The sequence below is a fragment of the Ursus arctos genome, unplaced genomic scaffold (assembly GCF_023065955.2).
Source record: "Ursus arctos isolate Adak ecotype North America unplaced genomic scaffold, UrsArc2.0 scaffold_6, whole genome shotgun sequence".
NCBI classification, from domain to species: domain Eukaryota; kingdom Metazoa; phylum Chordata; class Mammalia; order Carnivora; family Ursidae; genus Ursus; species Ursus arctos.
Genome location: NW_026623078.1, coordinates 86134278 through 86160304, shown reverse-complemented (window position 1 = coordinate 86160304; position 26027 = coordinate 86134278). Strand labels below are relative to the sequence as shown.

At 62.8% G+C, this 26027-nt stretch overlaps 2 protein-coding genes across 4 annotated transcripts; one reads left to right on the top strand and one right to left on the bottom strand.

Moving 5' to 3' along the window:
* Positions 1–19: 19 nt before the first annotated feature.
* On the top strand, positions 20–26027 carry BOP1 (BOP1 ribosomal biogenesis factor). Of its 3 annotated transcripts, XM_026488989.4 has the most exons (16): positions 20–148; positions 1447–1647; positions 12381–12461; positions 23178–23332; positions 23408–23525; positions 23603–23704; positions 23775–23987; positions 24064–24225; positions 24309–24389; positions 24458–24527; positions 24606–24738; positions 24821–25001; positions 25076–25364; positions 25448–25532; positions 25611–25718; positions 25803–26027. In XM_026488989.4, the coding sequence occupies exons 1-16, from the start codon at positions 53–55 to the stop codon at positions 25954–25956; spliced, it is 2229 nt and encodes a 742-aa protein (XP_026344774.1). In that variant the 5' UTR covers positions 20–52; the 3' UTR covers positions 25957–26027. The 3 variants fall into 3 exon arrangements, with proteins under 3 accessions (XP_026344774.1, XP_044236211.1, XP_044236212.1); XM_044380276.3 differs by lacking the exon at positions 1447–1647; XM_044380277.3 differs by lacking the exons at positions 20–148; positions 1447–1647; positions 12381–12461 and adding an exon at positions 20061–21044.
* SCX (scleraxis bHLH transcription factor) lies at positions 19986–21650 on the bottom strand. Its single transcript, XM_026488990.4, has 2 exons — positions 21017–21650; positions 19986–20073 (listed from the first exon to the last, which is right to left on the bottom strand). The coding sequence occupies exons 1-2, from the start codon at positions 21587–21589 to the stop codon at positions 20035–20037; spliced, it is 612 nt and encodes a 203-aa protein (XP_026344775.1). The 5' UTR covers positions 21590–21650; the 3' UTR covers positions 19986–20034.

Below are 26027 nucleotides of genomic sequence, written 5' to 3'. Positions count from 1 at the left end.
CGCGGCGTGCGCTGCCGGAAGTGGCGCCGCGGGTCGGGACCGGCCGGGTAGCATGGCGGGCGCGCAGGGCGTAGGGCGTGCGGCGGCGACGGGGGCACGGCCTGGGAAGCGGCCGCGGGGGCCGGAGCCGGAGCGGGAGCCAGAGGAGGTGACAGCGGGAGCGGGTCGGAGCGGCGGTGTCGGGCGGCGGGGCCCGGGGCCGCACGTGGTGGCTCGTCCGCCCACCGCGAGGCCGCCCAGCGCGCGGCGGGCCTGGGAATGTGAGGAAGAAGGGTCGCCTGTCCTCTGCGGCCTTGGCAGGGAGCACCCCTGCGCAGGGGGCGGCTGGAGGGGGCGGCGTCGGGCGAGACGGGCAGGGGAGGCGGCATCCTGTGCGGCGGCCCTGAAACCCTTAGGATTGTGCGTCTTCGTACCGCGCAGAGCTGCGCCCGCGCCCCCAGTCAGTATTTACGCGCTGCTGGCACGTCAGGCCTGTTCTGTAACTGAAGGGACATAGGTGATGGAGAGAACCCATGACTGCCTTGCACACGTGTTTAAGTGGACGCATGGCCACGCCGGCTGTGGATGTCAATCCGCCTGGGCTGTAGAAATCCTAGCAGCAGTCCTGGAGGACTCCCCTTCTCTTCGGGACACACTCCATGCTGCTCGCCTGCCGGTCAAACGCTCTGGGCGTTACGTGCAGGCTGCCCAGTTAGGTGAGAGAGTTGTAAACTCTTGAGAGACAGTGAAATCCAGGATTCTGTACTCAGATGTTTCCTAGAAGTCGACAATTTCTTGTTCGTTTTTAAAAGGCAATGACGGGGTTCACCCACTGTGCATTGTGTCCTGTAGAGTTAGGGGTGAGGTGGTGTCTGGTAAGTAGGGTTTTGCTCAGAAAAAGCTGGGGCCCTACCCGAGGACAGGATGAGTGGGTAGGTATATACTTATTTTTAAGTTAAACTTGTATCATTTTTGTCACTGTGCAACCCACCTTTACAATTTACTGATCAACTGTTGGTCTCAGTCTAGCTGGATACAGAGGCTTCTCTTTCAGAGAGAAAAGCCCTTCCAGGGTCCTGTTCCTCCACGGGCTCCAGCCTCTGCCCCAGTGCCCTCATAGCTCTGGAGTTTGCCAGCGTGGAGTGTGGAGGATGGAGAGCCTGGATTGGAAGTGTGGGAGCTGAACTCTTAAGAAAGAGATGTTGTCCTTGTAAAGTCCTTCCCTTGTGAGATGCAAGAAATTAAATGTCCCTTCCAAGGGCATGTGGCTATGCTGTCAGTGGAGGTAGACTGTGAGGAAAGTTCCACCTGGGTTGGGTGGATGGTTTTGGTGGAGGGAGAGGCTTGTGACCTGAGGGCTATGGCCTTGGAGGCTGGCCACACAGAGCCAGCCTGGGTCAGCAGGGTGCCTGGCGGGTGGTGGGTGACCTGGGAGTCTGGCTGTCATCAACCCTGTGCTCCTTGCAGTCCTCTCTTGCCTGTGCTCCTGCTCCCAGCCTCCAGGATGGCAGCAGTTCTGGCCTGTCTGAAAGCGAGGAGAGTGTGTTCTCAGGCCTGGAAGATTCCGGCAGCGACAGTAGTGAGGATGACCCCCCCAAGGAAGAGGATGGGGTCAGCAGTGACGAGGGCCGTGGCGAGACGGAGAAGACCACTGAGCAGCAGGTGCAGGTGGGTGAGCGAGTGGCCTGCCAGTGGGTTCTCCTCTCTAGATGAAGGTGGCCAGGACAGAAAGTCACCGCCAGGCCTTAGGCTCTCTGGGGGGCTGACCCCACACTGCTTTCTCCCAAGTTTCCTTGGGAATCCCAAGGCCCACATCCGTCCTCCGATGCACCTGTGGGGACATTTGGGGCCAAGAGGAACAATTGGCGAGAGTTGGAGTGCTCTGAGGTCTTGGGGGTTGCTTTTCAACCACAGCTATGTGCCCTGTTCTTAGGGCCCCAAATGTGCCTGGGCCTCCTCTTCAGGTGACTCTGATGTCAACTCTCCGTGGAACTCAGCCCACTTTCAGTTGTAGGCTGGGTTTCCTGGGGGCAAAGCCTGAGGTGGGGATTCATGTGCAAGGTTCTGCCTGGGGGGGAGCTCATAGGACACACAGGAAGGAGCCACCCGAACATGTGAGCCTGATTCCAGGGAGCCTTGTTGGTTGAGACTTTGGCCTTGTACCTGTCTCTGTGATGATGGGGAAGGGTGCACTTCCCTCTGGTCTTAAGTGAGAAAAACGAAAGAAAGACTTAATTTAACTAAAATACAATATTTGCTCTTTGGAATGTTTTATTTATTTATTTTTTTAAAAAGATTATTTTTTTATTTGACAGAGAGAGAGAGACAGCCAGCGAGAGAGGGAACACAGGCAGGGGGAGTGGGAGAGGAAGAAGCAGGCTCCCAGCGGAGGAGCCCGATGTGGGGCTCGATCCCGGGACTCTGGGATCACGCCCTGAGCCGAAGGCAGACACTTAACGACTGAGCCACCCAGGCGCCCCATGCTCTTTGGAATGTTTTAGAAAGTAGCTTATAAGTATTTGTATTTCCGACGGTTCTGGTGTTCTGAAGGTTATGACCTTGAATCATACAGAAATCTACTCCCATAATAGAAACCAAAAAGCCATGCTTGTTTGGTCTGTTTCCTAGGAAGAAAGGATTTAAAGTCAGATTTAGACCTTTTTTCTTTTTTTTAAGATTATTTATTTGAAAGAGAGAGAGAGAATGAGCAGGGGGTAGGAGCAGAGGGAGAAGCAGACTCCCCCCACTGAGCAGGGAGCCCAACGCGGGTGGCGATCCCAGGACCCTGGGATCATGACCTGAGCCAGAGGCAGACAACCTACCGAGCCAGCCAGGCGCCCCAGATTTAAACCGTTATCCATTCAAGCTTTAGTCACCATGCCGGTGTGCACAGAGAAATGGCGTGCAACCTGTATTGGCGTGGTTTGAAGGATGATAGGCAGCTGTTTTTCCTCTTTTTTAACTTTATAAAATTATAAAATATACCTTCCTTGATAAAAATTACATCTTTCATCAGCAGTGCTCGGTAGAGTGGAAGTTCCTTATGCCCCATGCTGCAGTTGGTGACCACCGCTGATAATCATCTTTCTACCTCATTTCTTCTTTTACAGTTAAGGATCCAGACGCTTAAGTATTTATTTGATTATTTTTTAAAGTAGGCTCCACGGGGCGCCTGGGTGGCTCAGTCGTTAAGCGTCTGCCTTTGGCTCAGGTCATGATCCCAGGGTCCTGGAATCGAGTCCCTCGTGGGGCTCCTTGCTCAGCAGGGAGACTGCTTCTCCTTCTGCTTATGCTCGTGCATGCCCTCTCTCTTTCTCTCATAAATAAATAAATAAAACCTTTAAATAAATAAAAGTAGGCTCCACACCCAACATGGAGCCCAACACAGGGCTCAAACTTACCACTGTGAGATCAAGACTTGAACCAAGATCAAGAGTCAGACACTTAATACTGAGCCACCCAGGCGCCCCTAACTTTTTATTTTAAAAAGGGGTTTTTATCCTTTTTTATGAATAAAATTTTAAAAATAAATTTTCAGTTAATTTTTTTACATTTGGAGAGAGAGCGCGCGTGTCTACTGCACAGGAGCGGGAGGGGCAGAGAGTCTTAAGCAGACTCCCTGCTGAGTGTGGAGCCCGATAAGGGGCTGGATCCCAGACCCTGAGGTCATGACCTGAGCTGAATTCGAGTCAGATGCTCAACCAACCGAGCCACCCAGGTGCCCCTAAAAATAATTTTAAAAAATTAAATAACTTTTGGGGCACCTGGCTGACTTGGCAGGTAGAGCATGTGACTCTTGATCTCTGGGTCATGAGTTCAAGCCCTGTGTTGGGTGTGGAGCCTACTTAAAAAAAGTTTAAATAACTTTTTAAATAAAAATTTTCTATTTGGGGTGCCTGGGTGTCTCTGTTGGTTAAGCATCCGTCTCTTGATTTTGGCTCAGGTCGTGATCTCAGGGTCGTGAGATCAAGCCCGGCTTGGGGCTCTGTGCTGGGTGTGGAGCCTGCCTAAGATGCTCGCCCTCGCCCTCTGCCCCTCCCCCCTTAAAAAATTCCTACTTAAATTCTCTAAACTAGGTAACGCGTGCAAGTATTTCAAGAGGCTGTGGAGCGGAATCTGGTGGGAGGGGCTCTCATTGTAGGTGTGGCCACGCTCGGTCCCTCTGAGCCCCTGGGCATGTGCTCCTCCTCTGGGTTCTCCCCCAGGTGTCTGTGCCAGCCAAGCTTCGTGTTCTCTGTAGGGCCACCTTTTCTGGTCTGCTTGCTGGTCCATTCAGCAGGGACTGAAGCCCTCCCTTCTCCAGAAGGAGGGGGCAGCCTTCAGTCCAGGGAAGCTGGCTCTGGCCACCTGGATGGAGGCAGTCCTCAGAGGGAGGTGAGGCTGCCCGTGGCTCCACAGCAGCCCGATTGCGCTCCTGCTTGAAGCCAGGACCAGGGCCCGTTGGTGTGTGCTGTGCTGGGGCAGCGTCGGTGTGCCACTCCCTTGGCTCCTCCCATTTCACACCCAGGCTCTGAGGACCATCTCTGTCTCCTGTGGGTCATCCTGGATATGAGCCCCACAAGTCGTGAGGGGTTCTGAGTTCCACATACCACCCCAGGCTGCCACTGCGGGATCCTGCCCTGGTTGGGTGTTCATGTCTCTGGCTTTTTGGTGCTTTAATTGAGGGGTACAGGTGGCCTCTGTTGGAGTATTTTCTGTTCTAAAGCACGATTGTCGTTTTACTAGGTTCGAATTTCTCTAGGCCAAGAGAAAGGGTTGAAGTATGTGAGGGGGTGTTCTCAGTCCTTAGAGGAAATCTCCCCATCTCTCCTTTTTCCACGTGCTCCTCAAAAGCCATCTACACCCCTCCATTTGGTTGAGCTGGCTCCCCCCTCCATGTCTTCTGCTCACACTCACTCTTTGGGTGGTTTGAGCCCTGTTTCTAGCGTGCAGCCTCATAGCTGGAAACCGAGCCAGCAGCCATCACCACTTCCAGTGTGTTCTTCTGCACGGAGACTTCTGTAAAGATGTCCTGCCACCGGGGTGGGTCAGCAACCCAAGACCCCCTCCATTGAGCAGCTTCTAGAACTAGTGTCTCCCTGCTGCCGTCGGTCCCGTGGCCCCATGCCGGCAGTGCTTGTGCTCCTGTCTTCCCCAGCTGTCCCAGCTCTGTAACGGAAAGCCCCCAGAGTTCTTTGGCTCCTGGCCGCAGCCGGCTATGTGGTGAGCTGCTTCTGCAAGTGGAAGTAATGATTTCCTGGGGACCCACTTTGGCTTCTGTGGCCACAGAAAATGCCCTGCTACTCTTCCTCCCACTCCTGTGCCTGCTTTCTGGGACCTGGTTCTAACCAGGCTGCTGACGGCCACCACACTATGGGGCTTTCCCCTAACTTCTCTTCCACTGTATGTTCCTGTTGCTATTTCTTCCCCATTCTGTCCCCTCTTAACCCATGTCAAGGCTTCCACCACTTCCAGGGGTGGGCGGGCCACCACCCCACTCCTGACCACTCCGCTGCACGTGCCTGAAGGGCACCCCGCCTCCTTGTGGGGCTGTGTGCTGATGGCAGGGACACACAGCCTGAGACAGGCCAGCAGGAAGAGGTGCTACTCGCAGTCAAGCTCTGCAGACTGGAGTGGGATGCACCTGGGCCAGGCATTCTGATCAGCTGAGTGACCTCCACAGAGGGAGCTGGTGGGTTTGCCTTCCTGTTCTGGGAGGAATGGGGCTGAGAGGTCATTGTCGGGACCCTGCCCCACAAGTCATGGGTTCCAGGTGTGTCTGGCCATCCCAGACTGGCCACGACTATCCTGCTGAAACCATCCAGGGATGAGAATGGATGGCCAAGGGATCACTGGCACGTCCTGGGGGGACTGCCCTGAGTCTCCACCTTCCTTTGCCTCGGGGAGAGATGTAGTTACGTGGCCCAGGTGCTCAGCGTTGCCCTGGGGAGACATGGCCCGCTTTGGTGCCAGTCTGCCCTGGGCACCACTGTATATGAGCTCCTCCCTGTCCACTTCCTCTTGTGTCTTTGGAGGGGATTCAGACATGTCCACTTTCTTTTTAAGGGTTGTGTAGGATTACATGACAGGCATCGCAGGACACAGCAGAGTGATCACTTAGGGCCGTCCCTCCCACTCTTTCCTGCCGCCTGCCCCCGTGTGAGGATGAGGACTGTGCCTGGGTCTTTCTAGGGTGTTCTCTGCCATCCAGGCTCCCGAGTGCCGTGCCTGACTGCTTCCTACTGCTGTCTTCTGCGTTTCCCTCTGGCTCCGAGGGCTGTCCTCGCCACTTGGTGTCTGCAGTGCGCGTGGGCCACAGGTGGCCTGACCATCCTGGCAGGTGGGCAGTGCTGCCGTAATCCCCTAGTGGAGGCTCGTTCCCACGTGTAAGCGGTTCTTGGGATGTGTTCTGAGGAGCATCTCTGGGTCAAAGGCCAGTGCGTTTTTAGTGGAAGGAAAGTGCCGCTTTGCACTTTGGACAGCTGCGTTAGACACCTGCTTCCCGTGCCCGCCAAGACCGTGTGTGGTTAAAAGTCTTTGTTTTTCTACTGTGACACATGGAAAATGTGGTCTCTTGTTGCTTTATGATTTAAATTTTCTTACATTAGAAAAAGGGCATCTTTTCCTGCGTTTCTGTGAGGACTGAGCTGTATTGAGAACACCCAAAACGCAAAGTTTTCGTTGCTGTCATGTCTCTAAGGTCAGGCCCCCTAGGCTATACTTCATTCCTCTTCTAGTGGGTCTGAGAAGGCCACGTGGACCCTTGGCGTGTGCCGCTTCTGAACTTGGGCCTCTCTGCCCAGGTGGGCCTGCAGCCCCCTCCCGGAGCCCTGCTCCCCACTCCTGGGGGCTCTAGCCCAAGGCTGGAGTGGACCCCGGGAAATGCCCCCAAGCCCTCTCTCAGGGGGCTGGCAGGTCCTTATGGGGAAGGAATAGCTGTCTCCGTTAGTTCTTTTCTTTTTAATCTCTTGTCCTAGAACTCCCTCCTAACCCCCTTGTTCCTTGACCCTCCGTTTCCTTCCCCTGGTCTCAGGAGTCGCTCCGGTCTGCTTCCCTCGGCTGGGGCAGCTGCGCATTTGCCGGGCCCGCATGTGGGGGGTCAGGACCACCGGGTCCTTGCCATTCTGCCGGGCTGAGGGCTCCCGTCTGCGGGGCCAGGCACTGTTGAGTCTCTCCTTGTGCCCCTTCCCTGTTGCCGTGTAACTGAGTAGCCCCCGCTTAGCGGCGGGACAGTAACTCATGTTCTCACAGGTTCTGGGAGTCGGGGACGGAGGGGGCTGACGGACAGTCAGGGTGCTGGCAGGGCTGGAGGAGCTCAGAGGAGGAAGAGCACCGTGTATTTGGGGGGCTGGTAGGTGCTCAGGAGGGTGGGGCTGTGGGGTCCCCATCTTCCTCCGCGGAGGTCTTGTCTGGGGGCTCAGTGCGGTGCGGGGAGGTCCACGGCCTCAGCCGGCCGCAGTGGGCACATTTGCTTGTTTCTTTGGATGCGTGTAGTTTTGGGTGCGGGCATTGCTTGTGCTTCTCCGCTGGAATAACGTCTTCTCCCCGTGTCTGCTCGCTCCCTTTGCCTCCACTCAGAGCACCCACCCCTGTCTCTGGGTCCCCTCAGGACTGGCTGCCTGCTCCCTTGTCCTGGTGCTCCATGACCTTGTTGACCTGAGTCCCTGTCCACCAGGCTGGTCTCCTGGGGCACACTCCACAGCTCCTGCCCCTCCTGCTCTGCCCCAGCCCGAGAGCACTCTGCACATGCCTCCCGAAAGGAGGCAGGAGAGGAGCCCGGTGCTGCATGTCCCCTGCATGCCACGTGTCCCCTGTGTGCCCTGTGTCAGCTCCTCTCCTCGGTGCCTCAGGCTGCTTCACCCTCCTCGGGCTGCCGGCGCCCCTCCTGCCTCCACCCTCAGGCAGCGGAGGGGAGAGAATTGACCTTAAAGGGGAATCTCCTTAGGCTCCCCCTGTCCCAGCACACCCACCCCTGTCCCACCTGTGCCTCCCACTCACCAGGGCCTCTCAGTGGGCAGGAGGGTCCTCACTTCCCCGCGTCCTCCGAAGGAGCCCTGTGCGGTGCCCTGGGAAAGGCGACGTCTTTATGCTTCTCCTAGGTTACTCGTGTTGAGCGGACTTCTGTGCCTAAAGCCATTTTCACCCCTTTGTGCTTGCGTAGATCAATTGTTTCCACTGGTTATGTTTATGTCGGTCCTTCTTATAGGTGTTTTTTCCTATTTCATTTTCTTTTGTTCAAAAGTTCCCGTTGTTGTTCATTAGATTGCTCGCCATGTTCAAGAACGTAACTGCTGATGTAGTAACGATACCCTGTGTGTGAGGAGTATTTTCCAGGTATCTTAAGAAGAGTTCTGCCCATTGGTACTGCAGACCCGTGGGCGGAAGGGGCCTTCCTGGGTCTCAGCATGGCTCTGGGGGTGCGGGTGGAGGGACTGCCAGGAGGCCGTGCAGGGCACTGTGTGAGTCTTGGGCCCAGGCCATGGCGGTGCTGCCCGTGCTGGGGTCCAGGCGTGGGCGCTGGTGTAGCACGATGTCGGCGTTATGGCTTGTGGGGGGCTGCAAGGGGGCATCCCCAGTGAGTCTCACCAGCTGGTTAATGGAGCTCACCTCAGCTGGGAAGTGGCTGGACACCAGCCAGAGAGCCGAGGAGGTGGGCCAGCGGCCGGAGTGGGATTGCCCCCGTGGGGCAGGCAGGCAGCTGCTCCATGACCCATCCCACGCCTTGAGCATCAGACAGCCATTTTAGGGCACTCTAATTTTTGGGGATCAGAGTGCAGGCAGGGTGAGGTGGTGTCATGTCTGGAGTGACGTGGTCAGTGGGGTTGGGGGTAACCCACAGCCTCCTTCAGCTTTCCCCCCGAGAATTAGGCTGCACACTCAGAGCACATCAGCTTTTCCTGTGCCCCTCCAGGGTTCTGCTGTGTTCTGCTCTAGGACAGTCATCACTCATCACACCTGGTGTTTTGGGGCTCAGGTGAGGGTTCTAAGGAAGAACAGCTGGGGTCTCTTCACTTGTATGTCTGAGCTGGGGGAACCTGAATGGCTGGCACTAGCTGGGCACATCCTCACCCAAAGGGCTCAGGGCTCCAAGGTCACAGCTGCAAGACCTTTATGGTCTAGACTCAGAGTTCACACGTTGTCGGTCTGGGCTGCTTTCCTTGGACAGATTTAGGGAGGAAACCATATAGCCTCTGCCCTCAATGGGAGGAAAGTCAAAGATTTGCAGCCATGGTTTGAAACAGCAGTGGCACAGTATGGGGCACCCCAGTGGCTCAGTTGCTTAAGTGTCTGACTCTCGATTTTGGCTCAGGTCGTGATCTCAGGGTCGTGAGATGGAGCCCCATGTTGGGCTCCGCACTCAGCTAGGACTCTGCTTAAGACTCTTTCCCGGGGCGCCTGGGTGACTCAGCCGATGAAGCATCTGCCTCCGGCTCAGGTAATGATGTTAGGGTCCTGGGATGGGGCCCTGTGTCCAGCTTCCTGCTCAGAGCAAGAGAGAGAGCATGAGTGGGGGAGAGGGAGAAGCAGACTCCCCGCTGAGCAGGGGGCCCAATGCGAGGCTCAATCCCAGGACCCTGGGGTCATGACCTGAGCTGAAAGCAGATGCTTAACAGACTGAACCACCCAGGTGCCCCCAAATAAAGAAATCTTAAAAAAAAAAAAAGAAACAGCAGCATTCTTCCACTGTGTATAAAACGCCCCCCCAACCTTATCGTATGGCCACGCCCAGCCCGAGGGGCTCGTCTGAATGAGGCCCGGAGCTGGTGCTGGTGCTGGTCCTTGGCCTCGTCCCCACACAGCCATTTGCTGTGGTGGCATCGAGTCCCAGTAAACTCATCTGTTGTCAGTGGGGAAGCAGGGAGCACAGAGTAGTGTCTGGTGTTCCTGAAATCGGCTGGGCAGAAGCAGCTGTTCCTTGTGCAGGGCTGGCTCCTGCTTCTGGGAACAACCCTGGCCCTCCTCTGAGTCCCCTGCCTTTTCCCTCAGAAATGAAGGGGGGGTCATTTTGTGTCTCTGGCCTTTTCAGGCCCCGGTGGTGTATGATCTTTACAATCTGTGTGTCTGCTGGGTATCAGCCTGCATCCCTCGTCAGAGGAGCCGCAAGTGCGGAGCTCGCCATACTGGTCCTTCTGCGCCCGGCTCCCCGAGGAGGCTTAGTGGCGCCACAGCCGGTCTGTGCGTGGACGCTCCTTCGTGCCCGCGCCGGCTCCCTGAGAACTCGTGTTACTAGCTGCAGTCTGGATCTGACCTTGCTCCCAGGTGTCCTGGCCGCACACAAGCCCAGTGCACCTCCCGTGGACCTTCCGGGTATGGTGGCTGCTGTTCCCCTTGTGCCTTCTGAGTCTCTCACAGACCCCACAGGAAAGCCGTGCGGGGAGCCAGGGTTCAGCCTGGCTGCCCTCATCTGAGCCACCGTGCGGGCTGTCGGGGTCCCGCTTGCATGAGGAGCTGGAGGAGCCGTGCCGTCACGTGGCAGGTGGCGGTGGCAGTGGGCTGTGGCTGGGCTGGGTCTGATGCTGGCGACCAGAGAGGGTCTGTGGCAGTTGGTAAGATGCCATTGAGGCAGTCGGAACCCCCAGGGGCCCTGCTGTGGTCCTCATGGTGTATTACGGTCTTAGGGGTGGGCAGAGAAACAAGAGTGTGTTCCCCTTGTGTGTTTCACGTTCTGCTTCAGTTTCCCGCTCTTCAAATGCCCAGTACCAGCCTCGGCCAAGTGTGTCCACACGGTAGGCCGCTCCCGGAGCCTCCCCTGGTTTCCTGGAGCCGGGCCTTGCCTGTGCTCTGCTGCCCCCTGGCGGCCACCCTGTCCCCTGCAGCAGCACTTCTGGAGGGAGACCAAGGAGGGCTGGGGGGCCAGCTCTTTGTGGGAACGGGCAGCCCCACCGCGGGGGGGGGGGGGGACCGGCCTGTCTGTGGCTCCCTGCACCTGCGCGTGCACGCTGTCCCCAGGGGCCGGCCACACCCAGCACAGGGCAATGTGGGGCGTACTGGAGGACGAGGGTCCGTGACCGTGGCCTGAGGTGCAGGTGGTGTGGGATTCTCCGGAGTCCAGTGCTGGTGGAGTGCGTCAGGCGGGCTGGTGCTGTGGGCACCGTGGACCTGCCGGCCCTGGCCTGGCGTCCGGGCGCTTGCCGAGGAGACTTGCTGCCTGGCCCTGGGCCTGAGGCAGGTGTGTCCGCTGGTGGCCGCTGCGGGTAGGGCTCCCTGTGGGCAAGGACGGAGGATAGCTTGGGGCTGCCCTCCTTGCCCCCCGCCCACGCCCTGCACCCATCAGGCTGTGTTGACCCACTTTCAGCGGGCAGGGCTCCCACAGCGCGTGCGGCATGGGGAGCGGGGGTGGGGGAGACGTGGAAACCGAATCCTGCCTTGCTCCTGGCCTGGAAAAAAACTTAGTCTCCCACCCTTCTTATACTGAGGGAAAAAACAGGCGAGAGGAAGAGCCACCTCACAGGCCTTTGGCTCCTGCCCGGTCAGGGGGAGTGGGGCTCTGGGGGGTGCCTCGCTCTGGGGTTCCTGCTCCCGAGTACTTGACCGCGCTCAGGAGTGAGAGGTAGGGCTGTTTTCCCCATCAGCCCCGGTTCCGGTACACCCGACTCCCCCCACCCCGTGAGGGAAGAATCTGTTTTCCACGTTAGGGTGCGGACGTTCAGGGGCACCCACTCCCTGACGCGGTGGGATGGGGTCAGCCTGGGGGCTGTGTCCTCATGGCATTCTGTAGGTAGGGGCACCTCTCTGGGCCCTGGGCCGACCGGGCTGAATGTGGCTCTCAGCTGCCGTAGACACCGAGGCCTCCTGGGGAAGAGGGTCTTGCCCCTGGCTGTGACCCCGTGACAGTGGCTGATGGCAGGTGCCATATGCCCTCTTCCAGAGGCACTGGCCCAGGTGTGGGTAACCCCCCTGCCCTGCCCTTGCTTGCTGCCGCGAAGTGGCCACCCCCACTTTGCTCCCTGACCCTAGGCTCTCCTGGGCCTGGCAGAGCTGGGTATGAGCTATGGGGCCAGGAGCCCTGCAGCCGGTTTTTCCGTTAAAGGCTGCGGGGGCGGCTGGGCCCTCAGCTGGTGGCTTCATTGCTGACTGTTCCTGTTCCCATCTGGCACGGGTGTCAGCCCTTCCCTGGGGTCCTTCCTTGGAACTAGCACATGGTGATGAGTCTGGCCCTTGACAGAGGACCTCAGGCAGGGCCCAAGAGGCCCACGTAGACCTGGGTGTCGCTGGTCTTGTCTTAAGGCCCAGGGCCATGTTGGAGCTCTCTAGAGATTGGGGGTGGCGGGAACTTTGGCCTCAACATCGGCAGGAGGGACGGTTGGTTCTTCCCGAGCCCCACCATCAAGGAGGGGGCAGGGGACTGCGGGCGTGGGCTCTGCCTGAGGTCAGAGGGCATCAGTGTCTTGACATGACCATTGTCCCCTTCTCTCCTACAGAATGGGACCCCCTCCCCAAGGACGGCGATGGCGAGAGTGCAGGGCTGTGAAGAGTACGCGGAGGACAGTTCTGACGAGGAGGTGGGGCTGGGCTTGCCTCTTCCACGAGGGGTGGGGGGGCGCCTTCCCCAGCTGGGCTGTGCTGCCCAGGGTAGAGAGGAGTCAGGCTGCTGTGAGGGGCCGCGCTCGTGGTCCAGAGGGTGATTTTGGGGTTGGGGATAGATGTCTGCTGGAGTGTGTGTCATCGTTCGGGAAGGAGGCGGGGTGGATGTGACACGGCGAGCCCCCGGGTGTGTCCATGGGGCAGTGGCTGATGCTGGGGTCCCTCGTGTTCTGTGGAGGCTGTGCTCATGCTCTCGGTGGGCACAGGGAGGCTGGGGCAGGGCCGGCTTCCCTGATGCCAGCTGGCCTGTGCTGGGCCCCCGGGGTGATAGACCTGAGTGCCAAGGGCAGCATCACCGGGCAGCTTCATGCAGGAGGTGGGTGGCTTCTGGGTGTTCTGTCCCTTCCCTCCCTGGGGTCCTCGAGGTGTGGGCTGGTGTGGGCCTCAGTGAATGCTGGGTGCCCCCTCAAGTTTAGGGTCTAAAGGGACAAGCATGGTGGTGGGCTAGGGGTGCCCTGTCTGGCATCCAGACGCCCCGTGTGTGGGCCAGCGGCTCTGTCTCTGCCGCTTTCGGAGGGCTGGAAGCTGAGGAGCTCTGAGCCCCCAGGTGGCTGTCTCCTCCTGCCTGTCCCCTCCCAGGTGTGTCCCAGTCACGGGCAGGGCTCTGGCCCTGCGCTGCCGTGTGCACCCAGGCGTGTGCCTCCTTGGGCAGCGGGCCGCGGGGGTGGAGGAGGACAGCGGCGTTGGTGCGGGCCTTGCAGGGACAGCGGTTCTCCAGAGCTCTTCCTGCTGCCTGTCAGGGGCTGTCCCGGGGCCTGGGGAGGCACGCGCCCCCACCCTGCTCGGCCTCCACCCCCGTGCTCGCGCTCTCTTGGCAGCGGCTGCAGGAGCCTTGGCTGCCCGCCCGATCTGGTCTCTGTGCGTTCAGAGAACAGAGACAAAACAAAATAAATTGGTTTCCTGGCCGGAGCAGCGGGCGCACACGGTGAAGGGGGGCCTGCGCGGTGCGGCTCCCTGCCTGTCTCCCCCCTCCCAGGGGCTCTGGCTGTCGGCAGCCACATCCTGTCGGCTACTTTTTTATATTTGGTATTTTGAGAAATCGATGATGGTTGTAAATGGAGTGCAGAGGCGGGGGAGGGGCCCTGGCCTGCCCACAGGGAGGCGCTCCTCCCGGCCCAGCCCAGCCTGGCCTGGAGCCGCAGTGGGGGCTGCGGGGGCCGCTTCCTCTGGCAATGACTATCCCATATGTCTGAGTGACAGGAGGGGGCCCTGGTGCCCGCCTTCCCGAGCTTCTGCCAGCACAGCCGGCCCGCGGCTCGAGGGGGCGGCAGAGCTCATCTTTCAGGAGCTCCGCCAGGCCCGACAGATGCTTCCCTCCCCTCAGCAGCACGTGTGCCTGGGGTGCTCGGGGGCACGTGGGCACCGGTTTCTTCCACCCTGACATCATGGGTGTCTCTGCAATCCAAGCAAAGTACGGTGGGCTTTGGGGAGGAAGCCCGGGAGCCCTGGCGGCTAGTGGTCCCACTGGGTACGTGGTGCCGAGCGTGGGGCTCGGAGGCTGGCGTGCCCCGTGGCTGTGCCGTGGCATTTTTGGAGCCTATAAGGGCCCACAGTCTGGGGACACCCCTAGTGTCAGGGCAGTCCCTTCTCCCAGCAGTGTCCTTGGAGGTGGCCGGTGGTGTCTGGACCCCACTTAAGGCCAGCAGCAGAGGTGTCCTGACAGGGTTGGTGCTCCTGGACGCTGAGGTGTGGCGGCCAGAGGGTGGGGTGGGAGTGCCACCTGGCCTCCTTTCCCCTGGGCCCTGCCCTGCCCGCTCCCTGGGTCTGGATCTGAGGCCTGAGCTGGGGGATGCTGGGGCTTCTGGATCCTCTGATTGCTGGCCTCTTCCGGGCCTGGCTTTGGGGAGCCCCACACCCCAGATGTTGACTGATGAATGACATTCTACCTTCATGGGCTAGTCAGAGTCCTGTTCCCATCCATTTGCCCTTCACAGTCCCCGGATTCACGTCCCAAGCTGCATGGGGGCCCAAGTCCCCTGGATGTGCTGCTGGGTGTGGTGGGGGTCCTGGGGTGGGGGGGGCCTGAGCAGCCGCAGGCTGTGTCCACCCCACTCCTCTCCCACGGCAGCGGCACCTCACAGACGTGATCTCATCCAGCCGCCGGACCCTGGGGAGGTGGGGCAGGGTGAGGGGAGGGGGCTGGCGGCCTTTGCAGCCTCAGGCCCCTCTTTGTTTCAAGTGGTTGGGAGAAACTGAGGCTGGCACTAGGTGAGAGGTGAGGGGTGGCTATGAACTCTGGCCATAGAGGCTGGGAGGCATTCTCCCCGCCCCCACCGTATCCGAGTCCCTGAACCCCTGGCCTGACACCCTTCTGTCCACTGTGGGGCCCTCCTATCCCCTGCGAGACCTCCGCTGGGGGTGGGGGGGCAGGGCTGCAGCCCTGGCTGGCTCCGAGGCGCCCTGGCCTTGCTGTAACTTGGGATCCCGCAGGGACGGGCCCAGGCCTGTCTGTATCCAGAGCCCGCGATCCCCTCTGCTCTCTCGCCAAAGGGCCGTTAATGGCTTCTCCCAGCTACTGAACCGGCAGCTGCCTCCAGTGCTGGCGGCGGCCCGCTCCTCCCGGGGCCGCCGCCCCGCCCATCCTGGCCGCCCGCGCACTCAGAGCGCTTGCGTCGCTGCTGGCAGCGGGAGCCTGTCGGCTCAGGTTTCGAGCTGTTTGTGGAGAGCGTCCCGGCGCTCAGCCCGCTCGTGTCAGCCTTCCACCCCCGCAGCCAGCCTCCAAGTCTGTCCCTTCCCACTGGTCTGACCCACGGCCTTGCAGGTGGCCGCAGGGCGCCGTGGGTGTGACGCCTGTGACCGCAGAGTGCCCCTTGGTGCCGCTGCGAGGCTCCACCTCTGAGCCAGGCCTGCCACGCTTGGGGCGGGAGGCATACCCTCCTCTTGCCCGTGGGGCACCGGCCCCGTGCAGTCCTGGTGCTGCGTCCTTGGGAGAGAGGATTCCCCCTGGGGAGGGCAGGGTGGCGGTCGGTGAGTGGGGGTGCAGCAGTGGAAGCAGCTGTCCCTTATAAGCGGCGTAGTGCGCGTTCTGGGACTGAGCAGGGTCTCTCAGGGCTGCCCCCCCCCCCAGTGTGGCAGCTGGCAGGTGAAGGTGGGGCTGATTCAGAGCCACGTCCCCCCTCTGCTGGGGCACGTGGGTGGTGGAGGCCCCAGCCTGCTGCTGTGTGCCCACGTGGAGCCAGTTTCCTTGGCAGTAGGAACCCAGCCAGGCAGGTGGGTGGGAGAGTGCTGGGACAGGGGCCTCCTGGGGGGGTTGCCCTGGGGCTGGAGGTGCGGCTGGTAGTCAGGGCAGGTTCTGTGGGAAAGGTGGGTGAGGGATAGTGACTGCAGAGCGGCTGAGTGGGCTGGGGACGGGGCCGCAGGCAGGGGCTGAGGTGAGTCCTGCAGAGTGAGATTCTGGAGCACTGGGGGTGGGGTGGGGGCCGGTGAGGAGCTCTGGGGCCAGGCCCAACTTGCAGCAGCAGCTGTGTGACGCGTGGGTCTCAGAGCAGGTCTCTGCCACCTCGCAGGGGGGCCGTGAGCCTGTGCCCGCACTCAGCATTCCAGAGGTGTTTCTGGGAGCCCCTGCCTGTAGGTAGCCAAGAGTCAGGGGGCCCTCTGTGGGAACGCCCATTGGCCCTGGGGCTGACCAGGGTGGGTGGGGGCCAGGTGATCTGAGGGCCTGGGAGCTATGGCAGCTCCGGTGCGCACTCCCCTTCCCACAGACCCCATGGAGGGTGGACTTGCTACCCCCAACCATGGAGGGATTGGCAGGGGGGCCAAGGAGTGGGCTCAGAGGGGTCCTGCGCCAGCGCACGTGATGGCCCGGGGGGCCTGGCTGGCAGCACTTTGGAGGCAGACGGACAGATGGAGGTGGTGGTGTGTGGGTCCGCGGCCGCAGAGGTGCCCTGCTACCTGAATCGGCAAATGGAAATGGTAGTCTGATGGAGGAGGTTTGGGAAGGCGGCTCTGAGCTCCCCACCTAGTCACCCTGGCCCATCCAGCTGGTCCATGGCCTCTGCTTCTGGCCTGGTCCCCTGCTGGGGGCTCCTCACCTGGCTTTGGCCTGTGAGGCAGGAAGAGGCCAAGTAGGACCTGGCTTCCTCCCTGTGGTCCGTGAATCAGGACTCATCCTACTGGAACCTTTGGTGGGTGCAGATGCAGCAGGTGAGCCTGGGGCACGCAAGCCCCGCCTCCTGCCCGGTACTGACAGAGATTAAACACCGAGGAGGACGAGGCTCAGGACGGCTGAGTGGCGCTCAGAGACAGGCGGGAGCTTCGTGCAGGGGGAGCTGAGCGAACACTGCCGGCATTGTAATCGGAGAGGGGCAAGGGAAAAGAGAGAGCCTGAGCGAGGGCGGCTGACCCCATGCTCCCAGGGGACAGGTGGGAGAGGCAGAACGAGGAGAGAGTGAAGGATTCCAGAGGTGGGCCGGCTTCCTCTCTCGCAGACAGACACGGGAGGGAGGTGGGCAGCGGGCCAGCGCCGTACCTGCAGTTCCAATCTGCGGTCCTGACAGCTGCAGCCACTTTGGGGAGGGGGAGGGGAGGGGCTCATCGAGAGCGGAAAAATCCCAGCCGACACATCAGCCAGTTGCTTGCTGCTTATGTCCGGTGCAGTCTGGGGGGTGGGGGACCCCTGCTGGCCCCATCCCATAGGCTTGTCCTTGGGGCAGAGTGGCCCCCCCAGGAGAGCATGGGGGTGTCTGTGTCCTCAGCCCGCGCCTCCGAGCTTGGTTCCTGACCTGGAGGGGTCGGTGGGTGCTTGCCCCCACAGGGTCACATGTGCTTCCTGGCAGCCCACAGGTGCTGAGCAGGGTGGGGGCCGGCTGGCCTGCGGGCTCGGGCCTGGTGATGAATCATGTGGTGCCGCCAGCAGCTCATTCCCCAGGCTGGGGACAGGGAGCTGACAGCCGGGGCCGATCAGAGTGTTTCCAGCCCAGTTTGGCCCACAGAGGCGGCTGCTGGCCCAGGGTGCCGGCCTGGCCCCTCCTTTCCAGCTGCCTCTGGGGCGCGCACACGGGGAGCCCTGTGTCTTTGTCCCTCCTGGTGGAAGGCGAGGCCAGTGTTCTGGGAAGAAGCAGGGCCTGCAGTGGGCAGGGAGCACCTGCCACCCCCAGCCCAGCGGCTGTGAGGAGCTGAGTGGACTCAAGTGGGGCCGCCGGGCCCGCCACCCCCAGTCTGGTTTGAATTTCTGGAGCAGTGAAGGGTGACGGAGTGCTCCTCCCCCGCCCCCTCCGCTCCCTCCTGTTGGCTGGCGGGCCAGGCCCTCACCGCCGCCGCCGTGCTGCTACCGGAGCAGCTCAGGGAGCACCGGGCCCGCTGCCCAGGCCTGAGTCGGCCAAGCTGCAGCCACTGTTGGGAGTCACAGGCCCGGCAGCGGAGACCTTGGCCCTTGCACACCGTGCCCCAACAGGCTAGGTCCCTGGGGACCATCCCAGCGGGCCTGTCCTCTCCCACCAGCGTCCCAGATTCGCAGCACCCCCTGCAGAGGCCTCCTGACAGCCCCTCAGTCCTGGGGCTCCAGGGGGTGTCCCTTCCTCTGCTTCTCCTCTGGCCTCACGCGGTACGTGCTCCCCATTCTGCCTCCTGCTGCGCTGCTCTGTGTCCACAAGGTGGGTCTGCCCACTCGGGTGCTCATCATCTTGGGGGGGGGCTCCATAAGGGAGGTTTGGATCCCCCACCCAGGTTCAGGTGTGGAAATGTGATTACGGTAGGTGAGGGGCGGGTGGGCCTCCCCTCAGAATGTCACCCCTTGCCCAGTGAGGCAGGGGAGGCAGGCATAGAGGCCCTGGGGTGCACCTGCCTCCCCCGGACACCTCCCCCAGGGCCTCTCTCAGGTCCCATCGGGACCCCCACGTCTCTGGGCAGGCGGGTAGGGTGGGGGCTTGCCCTCTCCCCCTCCCTCTGGCCAGCTGTAGGCTCCTGCAGGATTAGGGAAAGGAAATTTGGGGTTGGGTTTCTCTCTGAATGGAACCTGCCGTGGCGACTTTTTATCCTGTTATATTTCTATCACGTTGGACACAGCCCCCCTCTGGCCCTTAATGGCTCTGGCTTTGAGAGTTTCCTCCAAAATTACACCACCGCTTCCTGCTTCGCAGTTCCCCGGAGCCCCTCTGTGCAGAGGAGGGGGGCAGCTCTGGCCCTGCCCTGTTGGGGTGCCCACGTGGGCCTGAGCACCTGGCCTCTCCCTGGGGGCCCAGGAGGGTGTGTCAGTGGGGGCGCCTGAGCCTGTGCTGAGGGCTGGGAGGGCCCAGGGCCAGCACCTGGCGCCCTCGGCCATTCCCTACCAGGTCTGGCCGGAAGTCAGTCTGCTGGCCCGCCTGGCCAGTGGGGGGTTGGGGGGAGGAGGTGGCTCACACAGGGCCGCCCCTGCCTTTCTTCTCTGCTTTCCCAGCAGAGCTCAAGCCACTAAACCGTAATTGTCACCTGCAGGGTTTTAATGGTCAGCCAGCTGCGTACAGCTCGGGGAGGGGGCCTGAAATTGCCCTCCTCACGAGCAGGTGGGGCCTTTGGAGGGGCAGGGTGGGGCATAGTGGTAGGCAGCCGGGGTTTCTGCAGGGGGCTGAGCGCAGAGGGGGGCATGGGTCGTGGAGCTCTGCTCCTCTTACAGCTTGTGGGGGTGGGGGAGCCAGGGCACCCCAGGAGGGGTGGGACCCTTAGCCCTGTTTGGGGGCCCAGGAGGGCACCCAGGGGTGAATGCAGGTGGCTGCCATCTGGCCTGCACCCTTAGGCCCCCCCAGGCTTGGAAGCCTATGCCGGGCAGTGCCCCTCAACCCCCCCCCCCGCAAGCATCCACTTCTTGGGTCTCTGGGCAAAGGCTGAGGCCCCGAGGCTTGGCATGATTGTGCTGCGAGTTCTGCCCTCCTCACCCCTTCAGGGACGCCTGGGTGCCAGGCGGGCCCTTGGAGAGGAGGCCGAACTGGCCAGTCCCCTGCTGCATGGCAGTGGGCTCCCTCTGTTCTTGCCTTGCCCTCATCTCCCTCATGGTCTCCTTCAGCCCCCAGGCTGGGAGGAGGGGCCTCACTCTGCCTCAGGCCTGGAAGGGGCTGCCTAGCCCCTGGAGGATGGAGGCCTTCCCTGAGAACTGGTGTCCCTGGCCTGGGGGGACTGAAGATGGGAGGACAGAGCTCGGGGAGAGTAGAGCGCGGAGAGAGCGCCGTGAGGGCTGGGCTCAGGCTGGATTCTGAACCGTTCAAGACAACAGTGTGCTTCCACGGTTGGGCAGTACTGTTTCGTTTTTAATTATACAAAGTTTCCAGACTTTATATTATCATATCAAAGACACAAGATGCCAGCACGTAGTGACCAGAAGAAAACCCAGGTAGGAAGCCAGCGCAGAAGGTTCCGGTAGGCCTGGGCCTGTTGGGGCAGTGCAGAGTCCTGAGCACTTGTCTGTCCGTTGGCCCCTCCGTAGCCAGAGGCGGGGCTGGCTTGCTGGGCGCCCTCACAGGAGGCCTGTGCCTGAGTCAGGTCCACGGGGGCTCTCTGTGGATAGCCCAGCGGCGTCCGCCTCTAACTCCGAATCGTAGTCTTTCTGTCTCGGTCCTTGCTCTGCAGAGGGGAGGGGGCAGTGTCAGGGCCTGGCCACAGACCCAGTTGCTGCCTGCGCCTCTGGGCTTCCCCACTGGGTGCTGTCTCAGGTGGCGGGTGCTGAAAGCACCCCTTCCGCGCTCACCCCGGCTTCCCCATGCAGTTTGGGGAGGAGAGCACACTGCTGCACAGCCGAAATTGTAAAATTAAATTTCCCAGATGTTCAGGCCCCAGGAGCTCACGCGTGCTGTCTGGAGAGGAAATGGGGATCGGGAAAAGCCGCGCCGCATTTTCTCCCTGCTCACCCTGCTTTTCCGGTGCCACCAAGCACGCGGGAGCTGTAAATCACAGCCGCCAGCGCTCCCGCAACGTGGCCCTCTCCCCCAGCCCCCACATCTCCCGCCAGCCTCCCGTCTGCAGAGCCCACAGCCACCCCGGGGGTTTGAGTGGGCAGCCCCAGGGGCGTGGGCCAGGGCCACGGGAGAGCTAGCAGGTGCCCGATAGGCCTTAGGCCAGTGGCAGGGGCTATGGCAGGGCAAACAGATTGGGGGGGGCAGGGGAGTCCCCTTCCTTTGGGGACGGGGCGGGGGCAGAGTTTCTTGAACTAATCCTGGTCTGGTCCCCCAGCCTCTTCCAGTTTGGTGTCTTCCCTGCCTTCCAGACTCCCACGGAGCCCTGGGTGGCCCTGTCCCCCATGGGCACCTGTGTCCCTGGGGACTCAAGGGGAGAAGGCCCAAGGAAGGCCCAGCCATGCCTGCTCCAGCTGGGCCTTCTTGTGCTCCTCCCTCCCTGGACTCCGAGGGCACACTGGGTCACAGGTGCTGCTGCGGGGGGGGGGGGGTGTTCTGGCTGCCTCTGGCCCCGTTCTCTGCCCAGCAGGTGTGGGTAGCTAGGGTGATATGGAGGCAGAGGCCGCCACATCCTACCCGTCTCTTTCCGTGGATGTCCCGTGGGCGACACTCACCAACTTTCTCTGGTTGCTGAGACAGAAGGTACAGATCTGTTTGGGCTGGGCGTTCTCGCCGTCGCGGGTGGGGGGCGGTGGGGGCGGCGGCGGGGGGCTGCCTGGGCGCGCGGCGTGGAAGAAGGCAGGCCCCGAGTGGCACGGCTGCCCGTCGCCGCAGGCCTCGCCAACTAGCAGCACGTTGCCCAGGTGCGAGATGTAGCTGGAGGCCAGGCGCAGCGTCTCGATCTTGGAGAGCTTGCGGTCGGCCGGCTCCGTGGGTATGAGCGTGCGCAGCGCCGTGAAGGCCGTGTTCACGCTGTTGGTGCGGTCCCGCTCGCGCGCGTTCGCCGTGTGCCGCTGCCGGGGCTCTCTGCCCGGCCGCCCCCCGGGCCCCGGGGCGCCGCCCCCCGCCCGCCTGCCCCCGGCCCGCCTCCGGGTGCCCTGGAGGCCGCAGCGCGCTGCGTGCACGCGGCAGGGCTTCTCGTCGGAGCCCGAGCTCTCACTGCCGCGGTCCTCGTCCTCCGACAGCGGGCTCACCTCGGGGTACAGGTAGCGGCCGGGCGGCGCGGAGCGCAGCATGGCGAAGGACATGGGGCCGGCGGGCGCGCCGTCAGCTCCGCCTTGCGCAGCGCATGCCGCCAGCCGCGCGGCCGCCCGGGGGCCGGGGAGGCGCGGGTCTCGGTGGCCCGCGGTGGCGGCTGCGGCGCCGCGCGCACGTGTGCGTCCCGGGCTGGAGCGGGGCCGCGGACCGGGCCTTTATAGTGGCGGCGGCCCCTCCCCCGCGCCGGCCCGCCCTCCTCCCCGCCTCCCAGCCCCCGGAGGCCGCGCGGAGCAGGGGCCCTCGTCCCTCTGCCTTCGCGCGCCACGCTGAAGGAGCTTGGAGCATCTCGCTGTCTCTGGGGGCTGTGGGGAAGTGGGAATCCCCTTCTGGGGGGTACGGGGTCTGGGCAGCCCTCTCCCTCTGCCTCGGCAGGGGGCAGGCGGGTCAAGTGGGACCCGTGACCCAGGCAGGTCTTCTCCCCTGGCATGAGCACGTTAACTCAGATGCCCTGGCGCTGGTGCTGGGCCACACCCTGTTTGTCTGTCTTTCCCTCTCCTGTGTACACTTGGGCCTTTTGTGCCAGAGTGGGGAGGGGGCACAAAGCCCGGAGGGGCTGTGGTTCACCCCACCATCCAAGGCTGCCCCCCCGCCCCCAGTTGTGTGTGGGGTCACCGGGTGGTACAGCCTCCCTCCAGCTCTGGCCCCAGTTGCGCCCTCAGCCTGAGACCCTGCTCTTCCCCAGCTCGTGCCTCTACCCTGTTCTGGAGCAGCCTCCTCATTTCCTTGTTGCGTGCTCCAGGGTCTGTCCAATTCAGGGGTGGCCCCCCACCCCGTGCAGAGAAGTTAGGGCAGGGGCACAGGGTGCGTCCCCTAAGGATGGGCTTGCTGGGAGTACGGAAGTTGGCCGGTCTGGGGCAGGCAGGTGCAAATGGGCAGAGCCCAGGGGGTCCTGTGCTCCTCCAAGGGGCCCTCGGGCTCCCCGCTGTGCTGTCTCATCTGGGCCCCTCCCCCTGTGGCCACTGTTCAGGAAGCGGCCGCCTGGGCAGCAGTCTCTGTGCTGGGCGGAGGGAGGGTGGTGGCTGGCAGGGGCCTCAACCAGGAATGTGTGTCCAGGAATGTGGCTGCTCTGGGGTGGGGGGCAGGACCAGGGAGGGCTGGGGGGGGGGTCCTCGAATGCCTGCAGGGCCGAACGCAGCGGCTTCTTCCTCCCCTTGGAGTGGGTTGACGGGGTCTTTCCTGAGTCCCTGCCTGTGGCTACCCATTTTTGCCTAAGGCCCCCACCAGGGGAGGGAGCCCATGGGCGATGAGGTCACCCTTGTCTGTGGCTGCCCAGAGTCCTGGCCAAGGAATCCAGGGGGGAGGCTCTGGGGTTGGCACCACTTCAGTGGAAAATGTGAAGGTACAGCTCCGGCGCCTCTGAGGGCCAGTTGTGGGGGGGCAGCACTGGCCGTCGTGCCACGTCACACCCCAGGGAGAGGGCATGTGTCGGGGTGCCCGGGTCCCGTCCCACCAGCCTCGAGGCCCATCCCTTTGCTCTCGCTGGTTCCCCCCCGCCCTTGCCTGTGACTCTGGGGGAGCTTGAAGGGAGGGGTGGGCGTGGTGGGTGCCCGATGCTAACACGCTGGCCTGCTGCCCCAGGACATCCGGAACACGGTGGGCAATGTGCCCCTGGAGTGGTACGATGACTTCCCCCACGTGGGCTACGACCTGGACGGCAGGCGCATCTACAAGCCCCTGCGGACCCGTGACGAGCTGGACCAGTTTCTGGACAAAATGGACAACCCTGATTACTGGTGCGCAGGCTCGGGGCGGGGCCTGTGCGGGGGGCGGGGGGCTTCGGGCTTGGCTCTGACGGGCGGCCCCCCCAGGCGCACGGTGCAGGACCGGATGACGGGGCACGACGTGCGGCTGACGGACGAGCAGGTGGCCCTGGTGCGGCGGCTGCAGAGGGGGCAGTTTGGGGACGGGAGCTTCGATCCGTACGAGGTAGGTGGCAGCAGCTCGCCCTGGGTGCGGGGGGGCAGCTGCAGGGCCCTGGCCCACATGTCCACTTGTGCCCCCAGCCGGCCGTGGACTTCTTCAGCGGGGACCCGATGATCCACCCGGTGACCAACCGACCCGCCGACAAGCGCAGCTTCATCCCGTCCCTGGTGGAGAAGGAGAAGGTGGGCGCCGCCCGCGGTCGGAGTCCCACTCCCGCGTCCCCGCGCACACTGACCTGCCCTGCCCTTACAGGTCTCTCGCATGGTGCACGCCATCAAGATGGGCTGGATCCAGCCTCGCCGGCCCCGGGACCGCACCCCTGGCTTCTACGACCTCTGGGCGCAGGAGGACCCTGACGCTGTGCTGGGCCAGCACAAGATGCACGTGCCCGCTCCCAAGCTGGCCCTGCCCGGCCACGCGGAGTCCTACAACCCACCTCCCGAGTACCTGCCCAGCGAGGAGGAGGTGGGCCTTGCACTGGGGTAGGGGTCTGGGCCCCCGTTCCTGGCCCCAAGCTCCCCGCTCACCCCCATCTCCACAGCGCCTGGCGTGGGAGCAGCAGGAGCCGGGGGACAGGAAGCTCAACTTCCTGCCACACAAGTTCCCGAGCCTGCGGGCCGTGCCCGCCTACGGCCGCTTCATCCAGGAGCGCTTCGAGCGCTGCCTCGACCTCTATCTGTGCCCACGGCAGCGCAAGATGAGGGTGCGTGGGGCGGGGGGGCAGTGTGCCTGGGGGGGTGGCGCACAGGACGTGGGGCGGGGTGACCTCGTGCTTTCCTGTCCCAGGTGAACGTGGACCCCGAAGACCTCATCCCGAAACTGCCCCGGCCGCGGGACCTGCAGCCTTTCCCCACGTGCCAGGCCCTAGTAAGTGGGTAGGTGGGGGGGAGCCCCTGAGTGGGGGTGTCCGTCTCCTTACTGCCCCTCCTGTGTAGGTCTACAGAGGCCACAGCGACCTTGTCCGTTGCCTTAGTGTCTCCCCGGGGGGCCAGTGGCTGGCTTCAGGTGAGCTCGAGGTTCCCAGCTTGGGGGGGCTGCTGGGCGGGGGGGCCAGGGGGTGAAGGCCTTGTTTGCTGTGTCCAGGCTCCGATGATGGCTCGGTGCGGCTCTGGGAGGTGGCCACGGCCCGCTGCATGAGGACCGTGCCCGTGGGGGGTGTGGTGAGGAGCGTTGCCTGGAACCCTCACCCCACCATCTGCCTGCTGGCTGTGGCAGTGTAAGTGGGCAGCCTGGGGGGGTGCTGGGGGCCGCGGGTGCAGACCTGAGCCTGAGGGGCTGTGTGTCACTCCGGCCCGCAGAGAGGACTCAGTGCTGCTCCTGAACCCGGCCCTGGGGGACCGGCTGGTGGTGAGCGGCACGGACCAGCTGCTGAGCGCCTTTGTCCCGCCCGAGGAGCCCGCGGTGCAGCCGGCCCGCTGGCTGGAGGCCTCAGAGGAGGAGTGCCAGGGGGGCCTGCGGCTGCGCATCTGCCACGGGAAGGTGTGGGGGCTGCTGGCGGGTGGGGTTGGGATGGAGGGGGGGGGGCCCAGCTGAGCCAGCATTGCCTCCTGCAGCCGGTGACACAGGTGACCTGGCACGGGCGTGGGGACTACATGGCCGTGGTGCTGGCCGCCGCGGGCCACACGCAGGTGCTGATCCACCAGCTGAGCCGGCGCCGCAGCCAAAGCCCCTTCCGCCGCAGCCACGGACAGGTGCAGCGGGTGGCCTTCCACCCTGTGCGACCCTTCCTGCTGGTGGCTTCCCAGCGCAGCATCCGCCTTTACCACCTGTTGCGCCAGGAGCTCACCAAAAAGCTAAGACCGAATTGCAAGTGGGTGTCCAGCCTGGCAGTGCACCCCGCAGGTGAGGGGGGGTGTGCACCCCGCGGGGAAGGTGGGCGTGGGGGGTGTGCACCCACAGGTCCCCACCACCCCCTCTGCCCCCAGGGGACAATGTCATTTGCGGCAGCTATGACAGCAAGCTCGTGTGGTTCGACCTGGACCTTTCCTGTGAGCCGTACAGGGTGCTGAGGTGAGTGGCAGTGGGGGTGCGGGTGCCGGGAGGACCTCCCCTGCCCTCCCCTGCCCTCACCCAGCCCCTGCCCTCCAGGCACCACAAGAAGGCCCTCAGGGCCGTGGCCTTCCACACCCGATACCCGCTGTTCGCATCTGGCTCTGACGACGGGAGCATCATCGTCTGTCACGGGATGGTGTACAAGTGAGTGCCGAGCCCCGCGCACCCTGCCCAGCTGGGGGGATGGTGCTCCCCCGTCCTGAGTCCCCCTGCTCCCCTCCCCCACAGCGACCTGCTGCAGAACCCGCTGCTGGTGCCGGTGAAGGTGCTGCGGGGGCATGTGCTGACCCGAGACCTGGGGGTCCTGGACGTGGCCTTCCACCCCACCCAGCCGTGGGTCTTCTCCTCGGGGGCCGACGGCACCCTCCGCCTCTTCACCTAGGCCGCCTGGTTTCCGCGGGGCGGGGGGGGCCTGTATGCTGAGGACCCTCAATACAGGTGTTCCCCTGCTGA

Coding starts and splice junctions, on each gene's coding strand:
- BOP1 (XM_026488989.4), top strand. CDS start 53: ATGGCGGGCGCGCAGGGCGTAGGGCGTGCGGCGGCGACGGGGGCACGG. Junction 23,526..23,602: donor GGAGCTTCGATCCGTACGAG/GTAGGTGGCAGC, acceptor TTGTGCCCCCAG/CCGGCCGTGGACTTCTTCAG. Junction 24,528..24,605: donor GGGCCAGTGGCTGGCTTCAG/GTGAGCTCGAGG, acceptor TGCTGTGTCCAG/GCTCCGATGATGGCTCGGTG.
- SCX (XM_026488990.4), bottom strand. CDS start 21,589: ATGTCCTTCGCCATGCTGCGCTCCGCGCCGCCCGGCCGCTACCTGTAC. Junction 20,074..21,016: donor TCAGCAACCAGAGAAAGTTG/GTGAGTGTCGCC, acceptor TCCCCTCTGCAG/AGCAAGGACCGAGACAGAAA.